This window comes from Symsagittifera roscoffensis, chromosome 6, assembly GCF_963678635.1.
Source record: "Symsagittifera roscoffensis chromosome 6, txSymRosc1.1, whole genome shotgun sequence".
Classification (NCBI taxonomy): Eukaryota; Metazoa; Xenacoelomorpha; order Acoela; family Convolutidae; genus Symsagittifera; species Symsagittifera roscoffensis.
The window spans coordinates 23,348,250-23,367,535 of NC_087067.1; the positions used below are offsets into that span (position 1 = coordinate 23,348,250).

The 19,286-nt window shown below is 34.8% G+C and overlaps 1 protein-coding gene across 1 annotated transcript in view; it reads left to right on the forward strand.

The window, feature by feature from the left end:
* The first annotated feature begins 452 nt into the window (after positions 1-452).
* LOC134848359 (uncharacterized) overlaps positions 453-19,286 on the forward strand; it is a 62,480-nt gene continuing 43,646 nt past the window's right edge. The window contains exons 1-2 of the mRNA XM_063865768.1: positions 453-563; positions 913-1,051. Of these exons, the coding sequence (XP_063721838.1) occupies positions 553-563; positions 913-1,051 (150 nt within the window). The 5' untranslated portion in view covers positions 453-552. The remainder of the gene's footprint in view (positions 564-912; positions 1,052-19,286) is intronic.

Consider the following 19,286-nt stretch of genomic DNA (forward strand, 5'->3'; position numbering starts at 1 on the left):
TTTGAGCGTACATTACATTGTAGTGTTCTTGCAATTGAGGAGCAAAATTTTGTTTTCGGCAGTCATTTAAACTTTAGCCTATTCCCATTAAGGAGCAAAAAGCTTCTTTTAATCTGTACAAATAATAATTCTGTAAACTTGAGTTCAGCTCCGAATGTTACTCATGCTAAAAGCTATGGTTTAGTAAAGAGAAGCACTAAGTCACCACGCAAATGCTTGATTTAGGAACATCTTCATCTGATTAATGACATGAAATGAAAATCAAGGACACACCGTATATTTGTTTTGGAAACAATGTTGTAGATCTGATATGTCTAAAGTGCAGGCTACTTGAAAGATTTTTTTATTACATTACTTAAGGTTTTAAAAGAGCACTTTACATCAAGTCACGCTATTCAATTGGATTTGTTGAAATATTAGCCAACTCTTACATTTTTTTTGTTAAGCGTTATCGCCTCTGTGTTTCAGTATTGGAGTTTTTAAACTGTTAACTCTCGCATTGCTATTGAACAGTTAAAGCAATATTTTTTGTCAGAACTTTTTCAAGTTTGAATGAAAAAAAGGTAAGTAGCTATTTCAAGTTGTGCTAAATACTACAAAAAAATGAGCATTAGAAAATACTAAAAGTCTTACGCTTCTTATAAAATTTTGGGAAACGGATTTTGAAGGTCATCATAAGATTAATCTTTTTGTGACAAATTACTATGTTTTCATCTGTCGGAGTGTTTCATATTTCAAAGTAACAACTGAAATCAAGACTTTCCAGAAAAAGCTATTTTCACCGCTGCTAAGTTAAAAAAAGGGTTGCTATCATGCACGGATAAGAAAAACGGCAGTTTCATGCACTTATATCGAGTTCATTAGGAATCCTAGTTATACGCAAACTTTTTTTATCTGTCTCAGTTTTTTCAGCGTTATTCAACTCTCACTGGTCCATAATTGGAGAATGTTTCCGATTATTAGTTCCGTCAATTCTATTCCGAGAAACGAACTGCCACAAAACGAAAAACCAGCCCATCGGTCGCAGAAGCAACGCATAGCAAAAAATAAGGTAAGAAAAACTTTTTCCTCCTAAAAATTCAGGTAACCATAGAATCAACAAGACTGCTCGTAAATCAGGGCAAAACCCTGAATGTTCCGACTTCCCCTTAGCCGCTGTCGATTGTTTTTAAAACTTGAGTAGAATTAATATGTTCATAATATAGTTGGCCTCAATTCAATTTTAAGCAATTACTAGTATGGATAGTTTGACACGCATAAGTAATTCGCGTATTAGAAGTATCAAAGCATTATTCGAGCAGCAAAGTTTAGACTACAGCTAGCTTACTCGCTTGGCAGTCGGAAAATGTTGCCCAGAAAATTGCTGATAGTTGATGTTGGGACCATGTGTAGGCCTTCTCGTGGCGGTCTTGTATATGATCAACAAATATGCTGGTCTAGCTAACTGCACATTAAAAATACATATATACTGGCTTATTTTGCTATTTGCAAACTGTTTACATTTTGCAAGCAAAAAATCCGACAAAATTTATAACTTAAATCAAACTAGTTTTAGCTTGAAGGTAAGTGCTTGTTGTTTGTCAAGTGATTGCTCTGTTGCTATTTGAGGACTGTTGATTTAACTCAAGTAAGTTTGCTTACAGCTGATTTTCTACCAAAAATTTTTTGTGGCGAGTTTTTCGTCGTCAAAAAACTGCTGATTGAAGTAATTGAAGTTGGAACCGCGCATAAGCCTTCTTGTGGCGGGCGGTCCTGTGTATATACTGACTTATTTTGCTATTTGCAAGCGGTTTACATTTTGCAAGCAAAAAATCGGACCAAAATTTATAACTTAAATCAAAATAGTTTTAGCTTGAAGGTAAGTGCTTGTTGTTTGTCAAGTAATTGCCCTGTTGCTGTTTGAGAACTATTGATTTAACTCAATCAAGTTTGCTTACAGCTGATTTTCTCCCAAAAATTTTTTGTGGCGAGTTTTTCGTCGTCAAAAAAACTGCTGATTGAAGTAATTGAAGTTGGAACCGCGCATAAGCCTTCTTGTGGCGGGCGGTCCTGTGTATATACTGACTTATTTTGCTATTTGCAAGCGGTTTACATTTTGCAAGCAAAAAATCGGACCAAAATTTATAACTTAAATCAAAATAGTTTTAGCTTGAAGGTAAGTTCTTGTTGTTTGTCAAGTGATTGCTCTGTTGCTATTTGAGGACTGTTGATTTAACTCAAGTAAGTTTGCTTACAGCTGATTGCTTCCCAAAAAATTTTTGTGGCGAGTTTTTTGTCGTCAAAAAAACTGCTGATTGAAGTAATTGAATTTGGAACCGTGTGTAAGCCTTCTTGTGGCGGGCGATCCTGTGTATATACTGACTTATTTCTCTCATTGCAACTGTTCCACAGTTTTGCAAGCAATAAAGTCCGACAATGAAATCAAATTCTTGGTGATATTTTGTTTGTGTTTGACTCTGTTTCGACGGACTCAACTTAATGTTTCGTCTTTGAGTTCGACTGTTCTGTAAACTTGTGTTCAACTTTATATTTAACTTTGTGTTCAACTTTATGTTTCGGTTATGTGTTTGACTTTATGCTTCGACTTTGGTTTTGATGTTGTATTTCAACCGACTCGAATGAACTTAACGTTTCGACGATGAGTTAAATTATAGTGCCTTCTCGACTGTGATTTTTCTCCTCGGTCGAAACAGAAATAGCAAAACTCGACTCGTGTACCACTACACTGTAAACTTTTGTAAAATCGGTCTGATTAAAAAACCAACCAAACCATATATTTTCATAGATTTCTTCGCAAGTCGGATCAATAATAACCAGAGTCAAAATTGAATTATATTGATGAGGAGAAACGCTTTAAGTTTACAAATTAACTATAAAATTAATTTATATTTTTCGATCAGTTCCACTTTTTGCTGCAGTGCATAGTATATCAGCGTAATTTTTTTTAGATTACTTCTCTAAGTGACCATGTAAAAGGCATAAATTGGTTCCAAAAATGTTGGAAAGTTTGAGAATTTTTGCGCAGTTTGCAGCAAATTAAGTCAGCAACGTAGGGTATTTGATTTAATTCCACTTAAGGGGACAAAATAAGCTCATTGTCAATTTTTTACTCACCAAAGTGTCTATTTTCAATGTCCATTGTGCACATCATTCATTGATAGCTAAAACAAAACTTCTACCGTAACTGCTGCTTTTCATCGACATTATTAGACTAAGGTATGCATAAATATAAAGCAGAGTAGTTTTGAGCTTAAACGCCGATGGATTCCAGATGCAAGCCTCAAAAATGCTACTATTCTACTCCAGAATTAACGTGAGTTAGCAGTGAACGGATTGTCAAAACTTATGACTGCTATATTTTAAATGATTTATTCAAATTTTGTCCATAAAATCCTGAACATGGTTTTTCGAACCAAGCAGAACAGCAGTTTTTACAAAACTCAGATGTTATTTGTCATGGTTTTTTCAATCGAACTTATGTTAGTATTACAACAAAAAGAGCTAGATTAATTCGACATCTATATTAAGCAAAACGTCAAAAACTACTTCAGTCTAAGAATAAACGTTTTTCAAATTGGATTAGTTTAAAGGAGGTTTCAGCAAATGTTCAGAATTCAGAGTGATGATGGTGAGACTTGTTTGACAATACTTGAGGTTAAACTGGGTTTGAGATTAATAATTGACGCTGTCCGCATTTTGTTTTCCAGTATACATTTGGAAACCTGTTTCGTGGGCAAATTGGAGATTCAGCATACACTGAGTCAGTGAATGTCTTCGTCAGTGATCGTCGATCAGAAATAGGATGGTTGAAGTTTCCCATTGAGGTATCCTAAGATAGGGTAAAAAAGACATTCGATAAAGGAACTGGGCCGAGAAATGTTGGCAAAATTGTTCGGGTAAAAATGTTCGGGAACTGGGCTGAAAAATTTTTGCTAAATTATTCGGGTATAATGGCCTTTTAATTTCATTTTCTGTATCCGTGATTTGTTTGCAAAGAGACTTCTTTGCAAAGGATTATGTGATTGTTGCACTATGTTTTCAGCTTCCAATCTTGGCTTCGAATAGAACTGGTCGAGAAACATATACGAATGTTTCTTACTGGGGTCTTAGTTATTTAATGTAATCTTAGTTATTTAGTTATTTGATTCAAGTAATATTTTTTTTCTTGTTTCGACCATTGAAAATGGGTAGTAACTTTGAACTCAAAATCAGGTACTAAAAAATTTCATCGGAACGGGTCGAGGGATAAATTATAGTTAAACCCTTCCAATCGTGAGTAGAACAAAATATAAAAGTATTTAAAAAAATTGCCCCAGTGTTGAGAAAAACTGGTTTGAAACTTTTGAGAGTTAGTCTAGTTTCAAGCAATTAATTTAGAGCTTTAATATTTCTTAGACTTTTAGAATAAAAATTTTGATTAAACTATAAATTAAATTAATTTTGGATGTTTCATTTAGCACTACTTTAGCACTAAAAATTTTAAAGTATTTTTCCTCATTCCGCATTGTATTTTTCCTCTATCTTCGTTTTTAATTCACTTTTGAAGCAAAATATTGTCAATATTGCCTTATCCATTAATTTTCTACGCAATCAAATATTTCTCGAAGCACACTACCCACTAAAACGACATCATCTTAAAAAAAGTAAAAATAATTTTTTTTTCTAATTTTTGTATGAATACGGTCGGAATAATCTGTGCTACTTGCACAGTAACCGGCTAACCCTTATGTTGGGTTGAGTTTTTTTGGTAAGTGTTGCTTGCACTGAAGGGGGAGTTCTATCCCAGTTTTTGTAAATAAACGAGTGTTCTCAGCCCTAAAAAAGACCACCTCCTTAGGATCTTGTTAAGCGCAGCTTAACAACCGAGACCCGATACAATCGCTTTTTCTACTTCCCCCTAAAGCTGGCTCTTTTCCGGGTATGATTAAATTTAATCGTCCCAGTTCCGGAATTTTTTCATCCTGTTTTTTTTGTGGATATCAATTCCTAACTTTCTTTCTTTTATCATCGAAAATTTGGCATGCTTAAAATAATTTGTTATCAAAACTGAACCCAAGGATGTCAATCATTGGTCTGAACCAGCAATTGAATTGTTCAACTAGTTTATTTGCTTGAAGCTATCTATGTTGAAACAGTGATTGAACCTAATAACATTATTTTATTAGTTGTAAGCTGGTTGAAACCAAAACAGGTTTAAGCCGAATTATAACAACGAAGAACAAACAAACCAACTCAACTCATGTTTCAAAATTTTTTATTTTTTGTTTTTCTTTAATTTGCGCTTTTTTAAGATGATCATTCTTTCGAGGCTTCCGAAAAAAAAATAAAAAGTTTTGTTATAGAGTACCTTTTTTTCTGGCTACTAAAAGCTTCTTATTCTCACAGCTCTGTTTCTGAGTAAGGCTGTAAAAATCCACAACCCAGAAATTGAAACATGAGCAAATTGTTATCAGCTTCATTGTATGAGTTGGCCTGCTCGATGTCCATGTACATGTCTTTTAAAAATGATTTTTTTATTCTGCCGCCTTATGGCCAAAGCGAATCTTGGAGATCCCATCGAATCTATAATTTCGCTAAAGTCAGCTAACTGCCCGTATTTTATTGCATCAAAGTTAAATAGAATGGAATGGGGGTAAAAAGTGCTTTAAGTTGGTATTTAACTCATTATTATGAACGGCGGAATAAATTTTTGATTTTAGGGAGATGAATTTTCTGATCAAGTTCCCACCAGTCTCGTTTTTAAGCTTCAACAGAAGTTTCTTGTTTGTAACGTCGAAAAGGAATGGTCCTCATCATAATTTGTTGTGTCGAAACCAGCTAAAATTTTCTCTAAGTCTCGGTAAACATTATCAGTTTTTATGGCAAAACAAAACTGCCTGGGGAGGAGTACAGTAGTTCCAAACATAGATTCGATTCCATGTTTTGATAATGAAATTGAAACATGGAACGGTTGGCGAGGTCTAAGATGATTGCATCAACTATCATAAAGTTTTCTTGTGACTTTTTTGTTTCCGAAAAGCTGATTGTGTTTAAAAAATCGTTAAAGATTTGAAAACTCTTCATTGTGTTAAGAGCTGTTTTTTGAAGAAGATCCCTCTCATTCATGACAATCTTCGAATTTTTTCTTCCTACCACTGCTGAATTACCAATCAAATTGTGAATTTTTTGATGGAATTCCTTTACCGCATCTTTTCGTAAATGGTTGTTGAGGTCGATAAAGGTTTCTATCCAGTGACTCTGACGGAACTGGAGAATTTTGTACGGGGTGAGTTTTTTTCATTCTCAGCTCGAGGTACAACTTTAGGATAAGGTAATGTAATGTCTGCAGAAGCTTTGGCACCTTTAAGAGTGTGATGTTTCCCAATATGTCGACTCTCTCGTTGCTCATTGCACCGATGCCCACTATTTCAGGAGCGGAAGTAAGAGGGCACTCAGAGAAGAAGTCAAAAAAAACTTCGGTTTTCGTCTAATTGAATTCAACTATATAACCCCACTGGGAGATTCCGCTGGTGAGCAGTATGTATTCTAACCTTTGTTCATCTATTGAAAAATCGCTTAATGGCAAACGGCAGTGTTTCAATACCCGTGCGAATTGTTTGCGTCAATAGTAAGGATGGCTATGAGGGGCGAAAAATTGTAGTTTTTGTTTGCTTTGTAAAACCGGCGCGACTATACTGGTAACACTCCTACTCCATCCTAGAGGATTTGTCCATATTGATTGCTCGCGGGAGAAGTCGAGTTTCTGGTAATTATGGTAACACTCACATTCCCTCCCAAACTATTTGTCCACATTGATTGCTCGCGGGGGAAGTCCAGTTTCTGGGTATTCTGGTTACACTCACACTCCCTCCTAGTCTATTTGTCCATATTAATTGCTCGGGGGGAATCGAAACTCTGGGTATTCTGGTAACACTCACACTCCCTCCTAGACTATTTGTTCATATTGATTGCTCGCGGGGGAATCGAAACTCTGGGTATTCTGGTAACACTCACACTCCCTCCTAGACTATTTGTTCATATTGATTGCTCGCGGGGGAAGTCCAGTTTCTGGGAAGTTTTCTAAGGAATTGAAATATGAGTGGAAATTTTGTTCTTTTTTTCAACATACCAACTTTACGCGCAAGTGGCCGAGTTTTTGAAATAAATCTCTATCCGAAAAAAAAATTTTACGAAAATTCTGCGGCGCTAGCATGAAGCTATACGACGCAATTGAATCTGAGATTTTCGAAGTGTTTTTCGATTTTTCAGTTTTTTTCTGTACAGTTTTTCATGTATACCGAGATCAATAAGAAAGCACATTTCTTTTCAGTGCAGATATTACAGAAAAAAAATGTTTTCCAAATCGCTCTTCGCCAGCACTTTGATTATAAAGTGTAAGTCATAATGTGATAAAAAATTGAGTTACCACTAAAAGTAATTTGCTGTTATTCTGTTAAGGTTTATCTCATTGTCCGCTCTACTCAGAAACTTATTTGTGTAATAGCAATTTTGAAGTATAACAACATTGATTGAGAAGTTTTTCGCGCGTAACCAACAAAATGTAGCATCTTCCCAAACCGTAGCATGTTCCTGGTTTTTATACCGATTAAATCTAATTACTTCTTTTTTTCCACGTGAATTTGTCTCGATGACGACTCAAGGGAGCTAATCAGCTCTTCCATCCTATTCGGTCCCCTTTTGGACTCGAACTTTAAAAAATACTTTTTCCCAAACTCGATTACTACTAAGGCGTAGCCAAACGGTTGATGGATTTCAAATGTTTGCATGCTAGATTTTTGCCGATCAGGTGGAGGCCCGTATACTCAAATCAAATTAGGTTACTCTGGGTGCGTATCATCGAACTGTTAAAAATTTGAATTTTTGGTCATGGTTTCCTGAATAAGGAATTGTGATGACAGCATCTTTGTCTTGATAGCACATTTCTTGATGACGTCTCAGAGTTTCGATGGAAGCACATGAGTGGAAACATTTGCGGCAACTATCAAATTGGAATCGATGAACTGTGTACAGCAGGTACTCCTCCAGTTTCTGGAGAGACATAGTGATACTATAACCGATCTTTCAGTAGCAGCAAGTCCACAATCAGATAAATACTGAATCTGACTGATTCTATTAAGGGCAACAATTCGTCAATGTTGAACCTAATAAGAAAATTAAATTTCACATTTACCTGAAGAAAAATATTGAGGAGGTATTAGGATTTTCAAATCAAAACAACTAGATTTTTCTGAACAAAAGACCTTGTTTTGACAATTTTTCAGTCTTTCAAATATGTGCATATTCATCAGACCAATTGGCATTTTGTATTTCTCGTTAGTTTTTACAGTTTCTTTTTTGTCGAGATCATTGGGTTGAAAGTTCGTTTTTCTCCAGCCACCATCTAGATGTGAGGCAAAGGGTTGGCTCATTCACGCTGTGATATGCTGCAACAAAGCAGTATAGAAAGCGATAGTCATCAGCTTCAGTGTTGGCGTTTGAGCTGAGTAGAAGCAGCACTGAGTGAATCGGGTAGCTCGGGGTAGGATCCGGCATTTTCAGCTCGATAAATTATCCAACCCTTTCTATGAGAACAGAATAAGTCGACTTGGTCAACCATATATTCAATCAGTTCCATATAGTAATTTTAGCTATTCCATCGAAGTACATTGTCAATGTCTTAGTGTTTACGAACAGCACAGACTTTTCGTAATTTCCACTTTTTGCGTCTCGCACAGTGAGAGTTTTTATCTTTACCACTTCCATATGAAATTGCACTTTGTTCGGGCCCTCTTTGAACACTTCCAGATTGAGAGCGTCAAATTCCTCTTTGCTTTTCATAAAGATTTGAAACAAATTAGTTTCTTCTTCCTTAACTTCGAGATCTTATCGGAACAAAACCGCTCTGAACGCGCTTTCCGTTGGCGCACCAGAATAGGTCGTCTCAATGCCATCCCATTTTGGGAATGAGTCCTTCATCAGCAGATTTTGGTGATAGCTTTCCGCAGTGAGAAATAATTTATGGAAATCGTTACAATGACTTTGTGTGTACCAGCTCAACCAGCTCTCGGGCTTCCCTCAAACTCTCGAAGGATTACGAAGAATCATTGCAAACTCATTGCAAAGAGTTTGACACTCATTTCAAACAGTTTGAATCACTCATTGCAACCAGTTTGTGGAGGAGGCTGAGGAAGGATTTTTGCTCAAGTCTTCTTAAGTTCATTTCTGAGATCAGCATTTTTTTTCACACTGCGGGCAGGGAAGAGGTGCTACGATAGAAGTAGAGCTAGAAATTGTTGATTTAACTAAAAATATTCAGGAAAATTTCGAAACGAGCTGTGACTTGATCTAACAATTAAAAGTTTTAAGAACAAAGACAATTAAGAGCTATTAACACGAGTTAAACTTCGGCGTGATCTCGACATTAAGTGATTTTGTTTCCAAAACAGGTTTTTAATTACAGCTTTAGGCCCTATATGTCTCATTACCTTGTTCAAGTGCAAGGGTTTTGTATATCAAAAACTGTTTCGCTTACAGCCTCAAGAATAATTTCTTGTAAGGGTTGGCAACTTTTAGGGAACTGGTTTTGACTTTCAAATAGCATTTCAGCACTAAGCCACACAACTTATAGCTTAAGCTGATTTATATTGAGCCTAACACTCTGACTATTTTAAAATGGAAAACAGTTTGTTTTTGATGAGTTCAAGCCGACTACTCGATATACTTAAATAGGTACTAAAAACTGAAGCAAGGAGATAAAATTTTTCAAAAATTTTTTGCCCACAATTACAAGAACTAATTAAATTATGTGCTAGAAACAGAAAAACGAAGCGTTTTCAATTTGTTTTAAATGAATATGATCAAAGCTGCCGATGTTTGTAACCATAGATTGTCATTTGAACATGTTTAAAAGAAATCAAATTCAAGTTTTTTTTTACGTGTGAGTTAGTGTTTCGTGAAGCATTTTACACCATGTGTTTCAAAATTTTAGGGCATAGCCGTTCGGCTTAAGGTTTAGTAGCTAACCCGGCGGTGGTCGTCGCTACGTTCCGTGGGAACGCCTTCTTTCAGTAAAATCAAGTGAAAAATCTTGGTTCCTTAACAAATGAACGGAAAACCGCAACTTTTTTGTTGCAAAACAATACATATTTTAACAAAGCTATAAATTTTTACATATATTACATAAAATGAGATATGAACTATCTGATACTTAATTGGGATGAATGCAGAATTTGAAAATTCATAGCCCAATCCCGGAGAGTAGACGCTTAAAATTGTGTGTTTTTCTGCGAAAAATCTGATTTTTGTATTAATTATAAAATATACAATTTTGGAAAAAAGTCTTCGTCTCGAAATTCAAATAGACTACCCTCAATCTTCGTTCCCTGATATCCTGAGCAGAGCTAAAGTCTTGTTCAGACTTTGAAAAGAACATAAGTTTTAATTTTTCTTAAGTTTTTTTGCCAAAAGTTATCAGTTATACACAAAGAACATGTATAAAAACAAAAATTAAAAAAAACTATAGCCTTAAAAACTCTCTGTTACTTCGCTTAAGAACTGGCTAGCCCCATCAGACACTAAGTAAAGCGAGAGAGAGAAAGAATAAAGAGTGTTTCTAAAATGTCAAAAAGTATGGTTGGACTACCGACATGAAAATCTTAAACCTTGGAAAAGAAAGCATTAACCTCGGAAAAATAATCCGAATGGGGCTCACCAATGAGCAAGTGCCTTTATCTGCCTCTCTCTCTCGTTTTTTCTCAAATAATTTTTAAAACAAAAACTCGTCTCGATTATATAATGATTTATTTAATTTTTTCTTTCAACATTTTTTCTAACTCTTTGCTGAAAGCATTACAGCGCAAATTTAAATTGATCTGCTAAAAAAGCTGAAATCTCACAAAAATTTTTTAAAAAATAGTCATGTTAAAACGAAATTGAAATCAACTGAAAAACGAAAATAAAAATGCGGAAGGACCAAAATCTAAACAAAAAAATAGAAAACACTTTTTTGTCCAAGTTATTAAAATTTTCCTAGCTGTAGTCTTTGGAGAATAGCAAACTGCATTTGGAGGGGTTCCTGAAATGATATCTGATGTCACTACATCGATTGAAATCCGAGCAACCAAACAAGAAGTTGGTTGTTCTGGAGCTGGTTTTGAAACTGTCTCCCCCAACAAAAGACTCAGGAGACAATAGTAGATGTGTGAGCTGATCAGGGCGAGAGGAGGTGGAAGACCACCATGTATTAAGATAGCGAATAAAGCTTCCGGTCTTCCAGCTATATATTAACATTGGGTATGGAGTCTTAAATGTATTAGGATAGGGAATACCAAATGTAAGGTTTCAGTGTGATGGTAAGATAATGGTAAGAAAAACGATTTTTTTTTGGATTTTGTGTGTTAATTTTGTTGCAAAACTTTTGGAGCGCGTTATCTAAGTGTTAAATATTACTGGTTAATTACGTTTCCTGTGTAAAATTTAGGTTACTTGTTTAGTTTTTTGGTACATGGTAAGTCAATGATAAAAGTTTTTGGGTAAAAACTTGGAAATTTTGTCACAAAAATTTTGCAAAAAAATTTCAAAACAAGATAAAATTTGTTATATTTCGATCTAATATCAATTTATTAGATACTCTTAGTTTTATCTACCTCAATCTATTCTGAAACTTACTGAAAATTCGAAAAAAACCGAAATTTTAAGAAAAAAAAATAAATTACAAAAAAAGTATATAAATCACAGCATTGTATAATAAGTTTAATGCAAAATTTTAAATTTAAATATTATCAAAATAATATATTAAAAAATTTTCAATTCAGAACTGTCCTTATAAATTCAATGGTTTTGTATGTATTTCATCATCTTGAACTTGTCTTTTTGGATAAAAATAACTAATTCCTTTCTTTGTTTGCTCTTATATAGCCACCATGTGATTTATAGTTCTGAATCCTCTATTTGTAGATGTTAGGTTGATTGCCTCATCGAGCATTCTCCTGTATTTTGACATGGGTTCATCTCCAGAATCTTCTAGAACTCTAACTTGTTGTCATAGCAGCAATAAGTGTTGCTACCTAAACAGCATTTTTGTACATCTAAATTCCTCTTTGAAAAGTACCGGCTTCCGCTTTTCTTGATTTTAATGGATGCTGCAACTTGTTCGAGGGAAGAAATTAGATTTTGCACATGCTTTGAAGGAGTCTCTGCAGTCATGCTCCCTCAATTTTTTTCCCAAATGTCTCTTTTTTCTGCTTCGATACAGCCATAAAATAATTCTTCAGTAAGTGCTAAGTAAAGTGAGTCTGTGTCCATCTCTAACTCTTTAAATTTATTTACATCACAGAACTTGTCAGAGAAGTTTTAGTAGAGTTCCAACATTCTCAATATTGCATACTGAAATATGAATCAGCCAACAATGATGGGTTGTCTTTGTTCAATAGTGGATTTCAGCAATTCGACCTCATATAAGTCTTTTTCAACTGTATTCGGTCTTTTAAACAGTGGTTCACTGATTGCCTTATGAGTTTTTTCATCGTCCAGATTGTCTGTGATTGTATGCCTGGATCTATCCATGATCTGATATCCATAAGAGGAATTACCCAAAAGTTTCATTGTTTCTGCTACAACTCCTGATTGAGGGTTTTCATCTCCTTCTCTTCTCGCATCAACCACTGATTGAACGAGTTTATTGCAACATTTTCGTGGAGTGTTTTGAACAAAACGGTAAATTTTGGTGCATTGCAAGCTAAGTTCCAAATAAAACTTGAACAAGGGAGTTATGACAGTTCCATTTTCTACCTTGAAACTAGACATCAGCATTCTCTGAGGATGTTTTAACATTTCGTTTTCGATACATAGTTTTTCATGTAGTCTCCAATATCATTTCTTCCAACTTCAGTTTTTTTGAAAATTGGAGGAAAGTTAGCAGATTTTGATTTTAGTGGAAAATTTGATCTGGAACAACTAAATCGCACTGAACATAGCCAAAAAGAGATCCATCTTTTATTTTTGCCAGAAGGGAGTCTGTAGAAAATGTTTTTTTTTGTTGGGAAAGTGAGTTCTGACGTAACTTTTGATCTTGTCATTAGTTTTAAAACTTTCCCACCACTCACACCCCCACATTTCTTCAACTTTGTATCCTTTCTCTTTAAAGTTTTCTCGGCACATATTTTCCATCATTCTCTTCTTATTACCTCGTTCAATATCCTGATCTATTAACGAGGGACGAGCTTCTTGACAAGAACAGAAGTGGTAGTAACATCCCATTGCTTCGAACACTGTCTTACAGTGATCAAATTAACCGTCCAGATTGAAACAATCAATTTTCTTTTGTTTTCCAGATGTGAAAAAGCTCTCAATTTTGCATTCTTGTCGTGTTTCTTGATAGAAAGACATCACCATATTCTCAAAGTTGCGAGATCGGTTATGTCTAGCTTTAAACTTCTGCATATCGGTGTCAAACTCCCATCTCGTATACAGTCCTGTTGGCGTATCTTGACACGTTGAGAAAGGAGAAAGCTGGCTTGCATCAATTCCAACGATTGATTTACAAATATTTGATGAATTTCTTATGAATGTTTCATGAACTACAGCTTTTCGAATGAAAAAAATGGAAGGACCACCAGTCATGTCTTCTCCAATTTTTTCACACAAATCTTCATCACTTTCGCAAAATGGATGAAACTTGTAATTTGTAGATTTGTGTAGACATATGTTTGCTAGATTTGGAAGTCTGCATCCAAGCTTCAACATATCTATCCCCTTGTTATGATAAAAATGAATCATTTTCTACATTGCCTCCAGTGTTGGAACTACATCCTTGTGGTTGTACCAGTTCAAAATTTTTTTTTCCAAATCTCTTGAAAATAATTGTAATTATCAAATCCAGAAGGAGGAACTGTCTTGATTTGAACCTTCTTAAGTGCTTCTTGTTCATCAATCCTACTCTTTCTCAACTTCTCATAATCAATGAAATCTTTGTCTAGAGTATTGTTGTTTCTAATTTGTTTCTAAGAAAGGCTTGATACGGCGGCAATTCGGGAAAATCAAGTGTGTCTGGGTTATCAAACCACTCATAGGGGAAGAATCTTTTCGTTTCGCTAGCTTTATAGGCTCTGAGAAAGAATCCAGATTAGTTGCCCCACTCAAAAATCTCATTATGTCGAGAAATTGTTCATCTTAAAGCTTGAAAGATATAAATTCAATTGCTTTTTTGATGACGGAAGTTTCTTGTTCTTCATCGCGAATCAAATAAGGGATTAAGTAAGACTTGGTCAAATTCAAATCATATCTACCGCTGTTAAATCCAATAGCAGGTAAAGTATTTACATATCTCTCCAGATGTTGTTTCAAATCAATGAGTTGATTTTTCTGAATTCGCAGGATTCGTGTCGACATATTTGCTTGTTCCGAATCTTCAATGCAATCATCGTCGTACTCTAATTTATTGCTTGAATAGTTTTTACCTCGCTCGTTTAGCTGATCAAAGCCCTTTTTCATTTTTTCATTGAGAGCTACTTGAATATTTTGGAATTTTGTTCCCATCTCCGGCTAACTTTTCTCAGCCAACTGCTCGAGTTTGCTTACAAAATCAATAATCAATTTCTGTGGATCCTTGTTGTACTAAAAAATGGGTTCATCAACCGGATTTGACGATATAAAGACTGAAATTGGAACATGTTTTCCGATCCAGGTAGTAGTTTGCGTCTCGTTTAGTTCTTCTGTAGGAACACAAATCGACTCAAAATCGGAAAATGCTAGATTATTAAAAAGTTTGTTTTCTTCAGAAACTGGAAGTTTGGTTCCTTCCAGCTTTTCAAACAAGGTTTTGCGAAGCTCATTGACGTTCTTTGGATAATTGTGTCGCACTCGATCTTTACAAAACTTAAGATGTATGTTGAAAATGTTTGATCTGTTGAAGAAACAGTCACAGCTGGGACATCGAAAACACTCAAAGAGAGAATGAATATCATTTGTATGAATGATATAATTGTTAAATCTCAGTAATTTGACTGCTTTTTCAAACTTTCCAGTACTTCGCTTGGCTAATTCTCCAACATATTCTCCTTCTTGAATGTCAAAATCAAATATAAAGATGTTTCTTTGCACAAATTCCTCGACAACAGGTAAGAAAAATTTTAGGATCATAACCAGATTTTGTTATAAATTCTGCAAATTATCTGGAAGTGTGAGAGTCGAGATCATTGTATCCGTTCATGTACATAACTAATGTGCGGAAATGACACCAATGATCATTGTATGGTTCCTTGTCTTTGTTAGATAAAAGACAGTTAACAGAATGGTATTTCAGTAAAGGTTCGGGTAAAACAGAGTCCGGACAACCCGTTGGGATGTTTTTGAGCATCGCAGCAAAAATATCAAACGTTTCTTCTTTTCCTTGAATTGTTATCAAATTCGCTTTCGTACACAGTAAGTAGGATCTTTCAATTAAAGTGTTGTTTTCATGAGACGATTCATGGGACGAATTCCGAAGGACGAATCCCAGAGCAATGTTGATTTTAGCGGCAGAATCGAGCTTGTTGAAGACTTATTCAAGTTTCTCATTGATTATTTTAGTATCTAACTTGAACATTTGGAAGTAAAATACCTTACGCCTCCCATTTTTCATCTCCGAAACAAGCAGAAAATTAGACAAGCACTAATTTGCTCCTTTAGTTTTTCACCATCTTTCCCTTCTTCCTCCACAATCTTGTTCAAATCCGCTACAGTATCACTGGGTTTCTGTTGTTTTGCTCCATTATCCTTTCTCCGATGTTGTTGGAGAGAGTAGTAACTTGAGAACTCTTGTTCACAAAAAGTACCAACCGTCGACTGCTTCAAAGTTGAAGGTGCATGCTTCTTGGCCATTTGATAGTTCATTTCCCATCAAATGGCCAAGAAGGTAGAATACTTACAATCAGTACAAGAAATAACTCCTCTAACACATATTTTTTGATGTCGAGCTGCGTTTTGGCGATTGTACATAATTCCACATTCTCCACACTTCAATTTCTCCTTTCGGCTAAGGGCTGGCCTTATCTAAAAAAACTTGGGACTTTAGAATTGTTCCAAAAAATAAAAAATTAAAGTACCAATTGAATGAAAATAGTTACTTTTTTGTTTTTGCGAAGTAAAGAAATGTAAGATTTGAAGTAAAATTCGTTTAACTGTTTCTGATTGGCAAACAAAATGAATGATTTGAACAAATAAAATAAGCGTATTTATACTAACAATGATGTCATCGCCTACGCAATTATACTTTTATGGCAATGACGCCTTTCTATGAACAGACGTGACGTCACCGCCTACGCAATTTTCCTGTTATGGTAATGACTTCATTCTATAAACAGAATTGACTTCACCACCCACGCAATTTTCCTTTTATGGTAACGACGTCATCGCCTAGGCAATTTTCCAAGTACGGAGAAATAACTAGAATTTTCCAGAAAAGATTTCAATCAATCAGAACTCTGCAGTTTCTAGACATAACTTTGAAACAAAAATAATCGTTTTTTTCTCGTAATTTCCTTATAGTTGAAACAGATCAATTTTTTGGACGATTATTTTGTCCAAAATAGAGTTCTCCGACTAAGCAAAGGTCTATTAAGGAAGGTTTCTCAATCAAAGCTACTTTTGATTTGAGTTTTGAGTATCAAAGATATAAACTTACTGCTGAGTTACACTTAAGTAGAGAAGAAAATTTGAAGTTAATCAAAAAGTCGTATGATAATATTTCAATGTCTCTTTTTATTCCTCACCCAATTCCAAAAATTGTCAAAATTCCCCAGCAAAATTGTTTAATCCTCCACTTCTTTAAAGATTTTCAAAGTTCAAAATCTTGCATGATAAGTTTTGGAATAAGATTTCCAGAGATTCGCTTCGAAAAATTCATCAATTTCGAGCTATCTTCTCAAATCTACATCAAATTCAAAGAACTTGACTATCTACTCAAAAACCAACAGTTTTTCATTGATTGTATACAGAAAAACCAATAGACTTCATGGGAAATCTTCTTATTTTTACGCCGAACAACTTTTGGTCATTTATTTTAGCAATTGCTTTTGTGTATATATATTTTTTTGAGAGTTAGTCTAGTTTCAAGCAATTAATTTAGAGCTTTAATATTTCTTATACTTTTAGAATAAAAATTTTGATTAAACTATAAATTAAATTAATTTTGGATGTTTCATTTAGCACTACTTTAGCACTAAAAATTTTTAAGTATTTTTCCTCATTCCGCATTGTATTTTTCCTCTATCTTCGTTTTTAATTCACTTTTGAAGCAAAATATTGTCAATATTGCCTTATCCATTAATTTTCTACGCAATCAAATATTTCTCGAAGCACACTACCCACTAAAACGACATCATCTTAAAAAAAGTAAAAACAATTTTTTTTTCTATTTTTTGTATGAATACGGTCGGAATAATCTGTGCTACTTGCACAGTAACCGGCTAACCCTTATGTTGGGTTGAGTTTTTTTGGTAAGTGTTGCTTGCACTGAAGGGGGAGTTCTATCCCAGTTTTTGTAAATAAACGAGTGTTCTCAGCCCTAAAAAAGACCACCTCCTTAGGATCTTGTTAAGCGCAGCTTAACAACCGAGACCCGATACAATCGCTTTTTCTACTTCCCCCTAAAGCTGGCTCTTTTCCGGGTATGATTAAATTTAATCGTCCCAATTCCGGAATTTTTTCATCCTGTTTTTTTGTGGATATCAATTCCTAACTTTCTTTCTTTTATCATCGAAAATTTGGCATGCTTAAAATAATTTGTTATCAAAACTGAACCCAAGGATGTCAATCATTGGTCTGAACCAGCAATTGAATTGTTCAACTAGTTTATTTGCTTGAAGCTATCTATGTTGAAACAGTGATTGAACCTAATAACATTATTTTATTAGTTGTAAGCGGGTTGAAACCAAAACAGGTTTAAGCCGAATTATAACAACGAAGAACAAACAAACCAACTCAACTCATGTTTCAAAATTTTTTATTTTTTGTTTTTCTTTAATTTGCGCTTTTTTAAGATGATCATTTTTTCGAGGCTTCCGAAAAAAAAATAAAAAGTTTTGTTATAGAGTACCTTTTTTTCTGGCTACTAAAAGCTTCTTATTCTCACAGCTCTGTTTCTGAGTAAGGCTGTAAAAATCCACAACCCAGAAATTGAAACATGAGCAAATTGTTATCAGCTTCATTGTATGAGTTGGCCTGCTCGATGTCCATGTACATGTCTTTTAAAAATGATTTTTTTATTCTGCCGCCTTATGGCCAAAGCGAATCTTGGAGATCCCATCGAATCTATAATTTCGCTAAAGTCAGCTAACTGCCCGTATTTTATTGCATCAAAGTTAAATAGAATGGAATGGGGGTAAAAAGTGCTTTAAGTTGGTATTTAACTCATTATTATGAACGGCGGAATAAATTTTTGATTTTAGGGAGATGAATTTTCTGATCAAGTTCCCACCAGTCTCGTTTTTAAGCTTCAACAGAAGTTTCTTGTTTGTAACGTCGAAAAGGAATGGTCCTCATCATAATTTGTTGTGTCGAAACCAGCTAAAATTTTCTCTAAGTCTCGGTAAACATTATCAGTTTTTATGGCAAAACAAAACTGCCTGGGGAGGAGTACAGTAGTTCCAAACATAGATTCGATTCCATGTTTTGATAATGAAATTGAAACATGGAACGGTTGGCGAGGTCTAAGATGATTGCATCAACTATCATAAAGTTTTCTTGTGACTTTTTTGTTTCCGAAAAGCTGATTGTGTTTAAAAAATCGTTAAAGATTTGAAAACTCTTCATTGTGTTAAGAGCTGTTTTTTGAAGAAGATCCCTCTCATTCATGACAATCTTCGAATTTTTTCTTCCTACCACTGCTGAATTACCAATCAAATTGTGAATTTTTTGATGGAATTCCTTTACCGCATCTTTTCGTAAATGGTTGTTGAGGTCGATAAAGGTTTCTATCCAGTGACTCTGACGGAACTGGAGAATTTTGTACGGGGTGAGTTTTTTTCATTCTCAGCTCGAGGTACAACTTTAGGATAAGGTAATGTAATGTCTGCAGAAGCTTTGGCACCTTTAAGAGTGTGATGTTTCCCAATATGTCGACTCTCTCGTTGCTCATTGCACCGATGCCCACTATTTCAGGAGCGGAAGTAAGAGGGCACTCAGAGAAGAAGTCAAAAAAAACTTCGGTTTTCGTCTAATTGAATTCAACTATATAACCCCACTGGGAGATTCCGCTGGTGAGCAGTATGTATTCTAACCTTTGTTCATCTATTGAAAAATCGCTTAATGGCAAACGGCAGTGTTTCAAT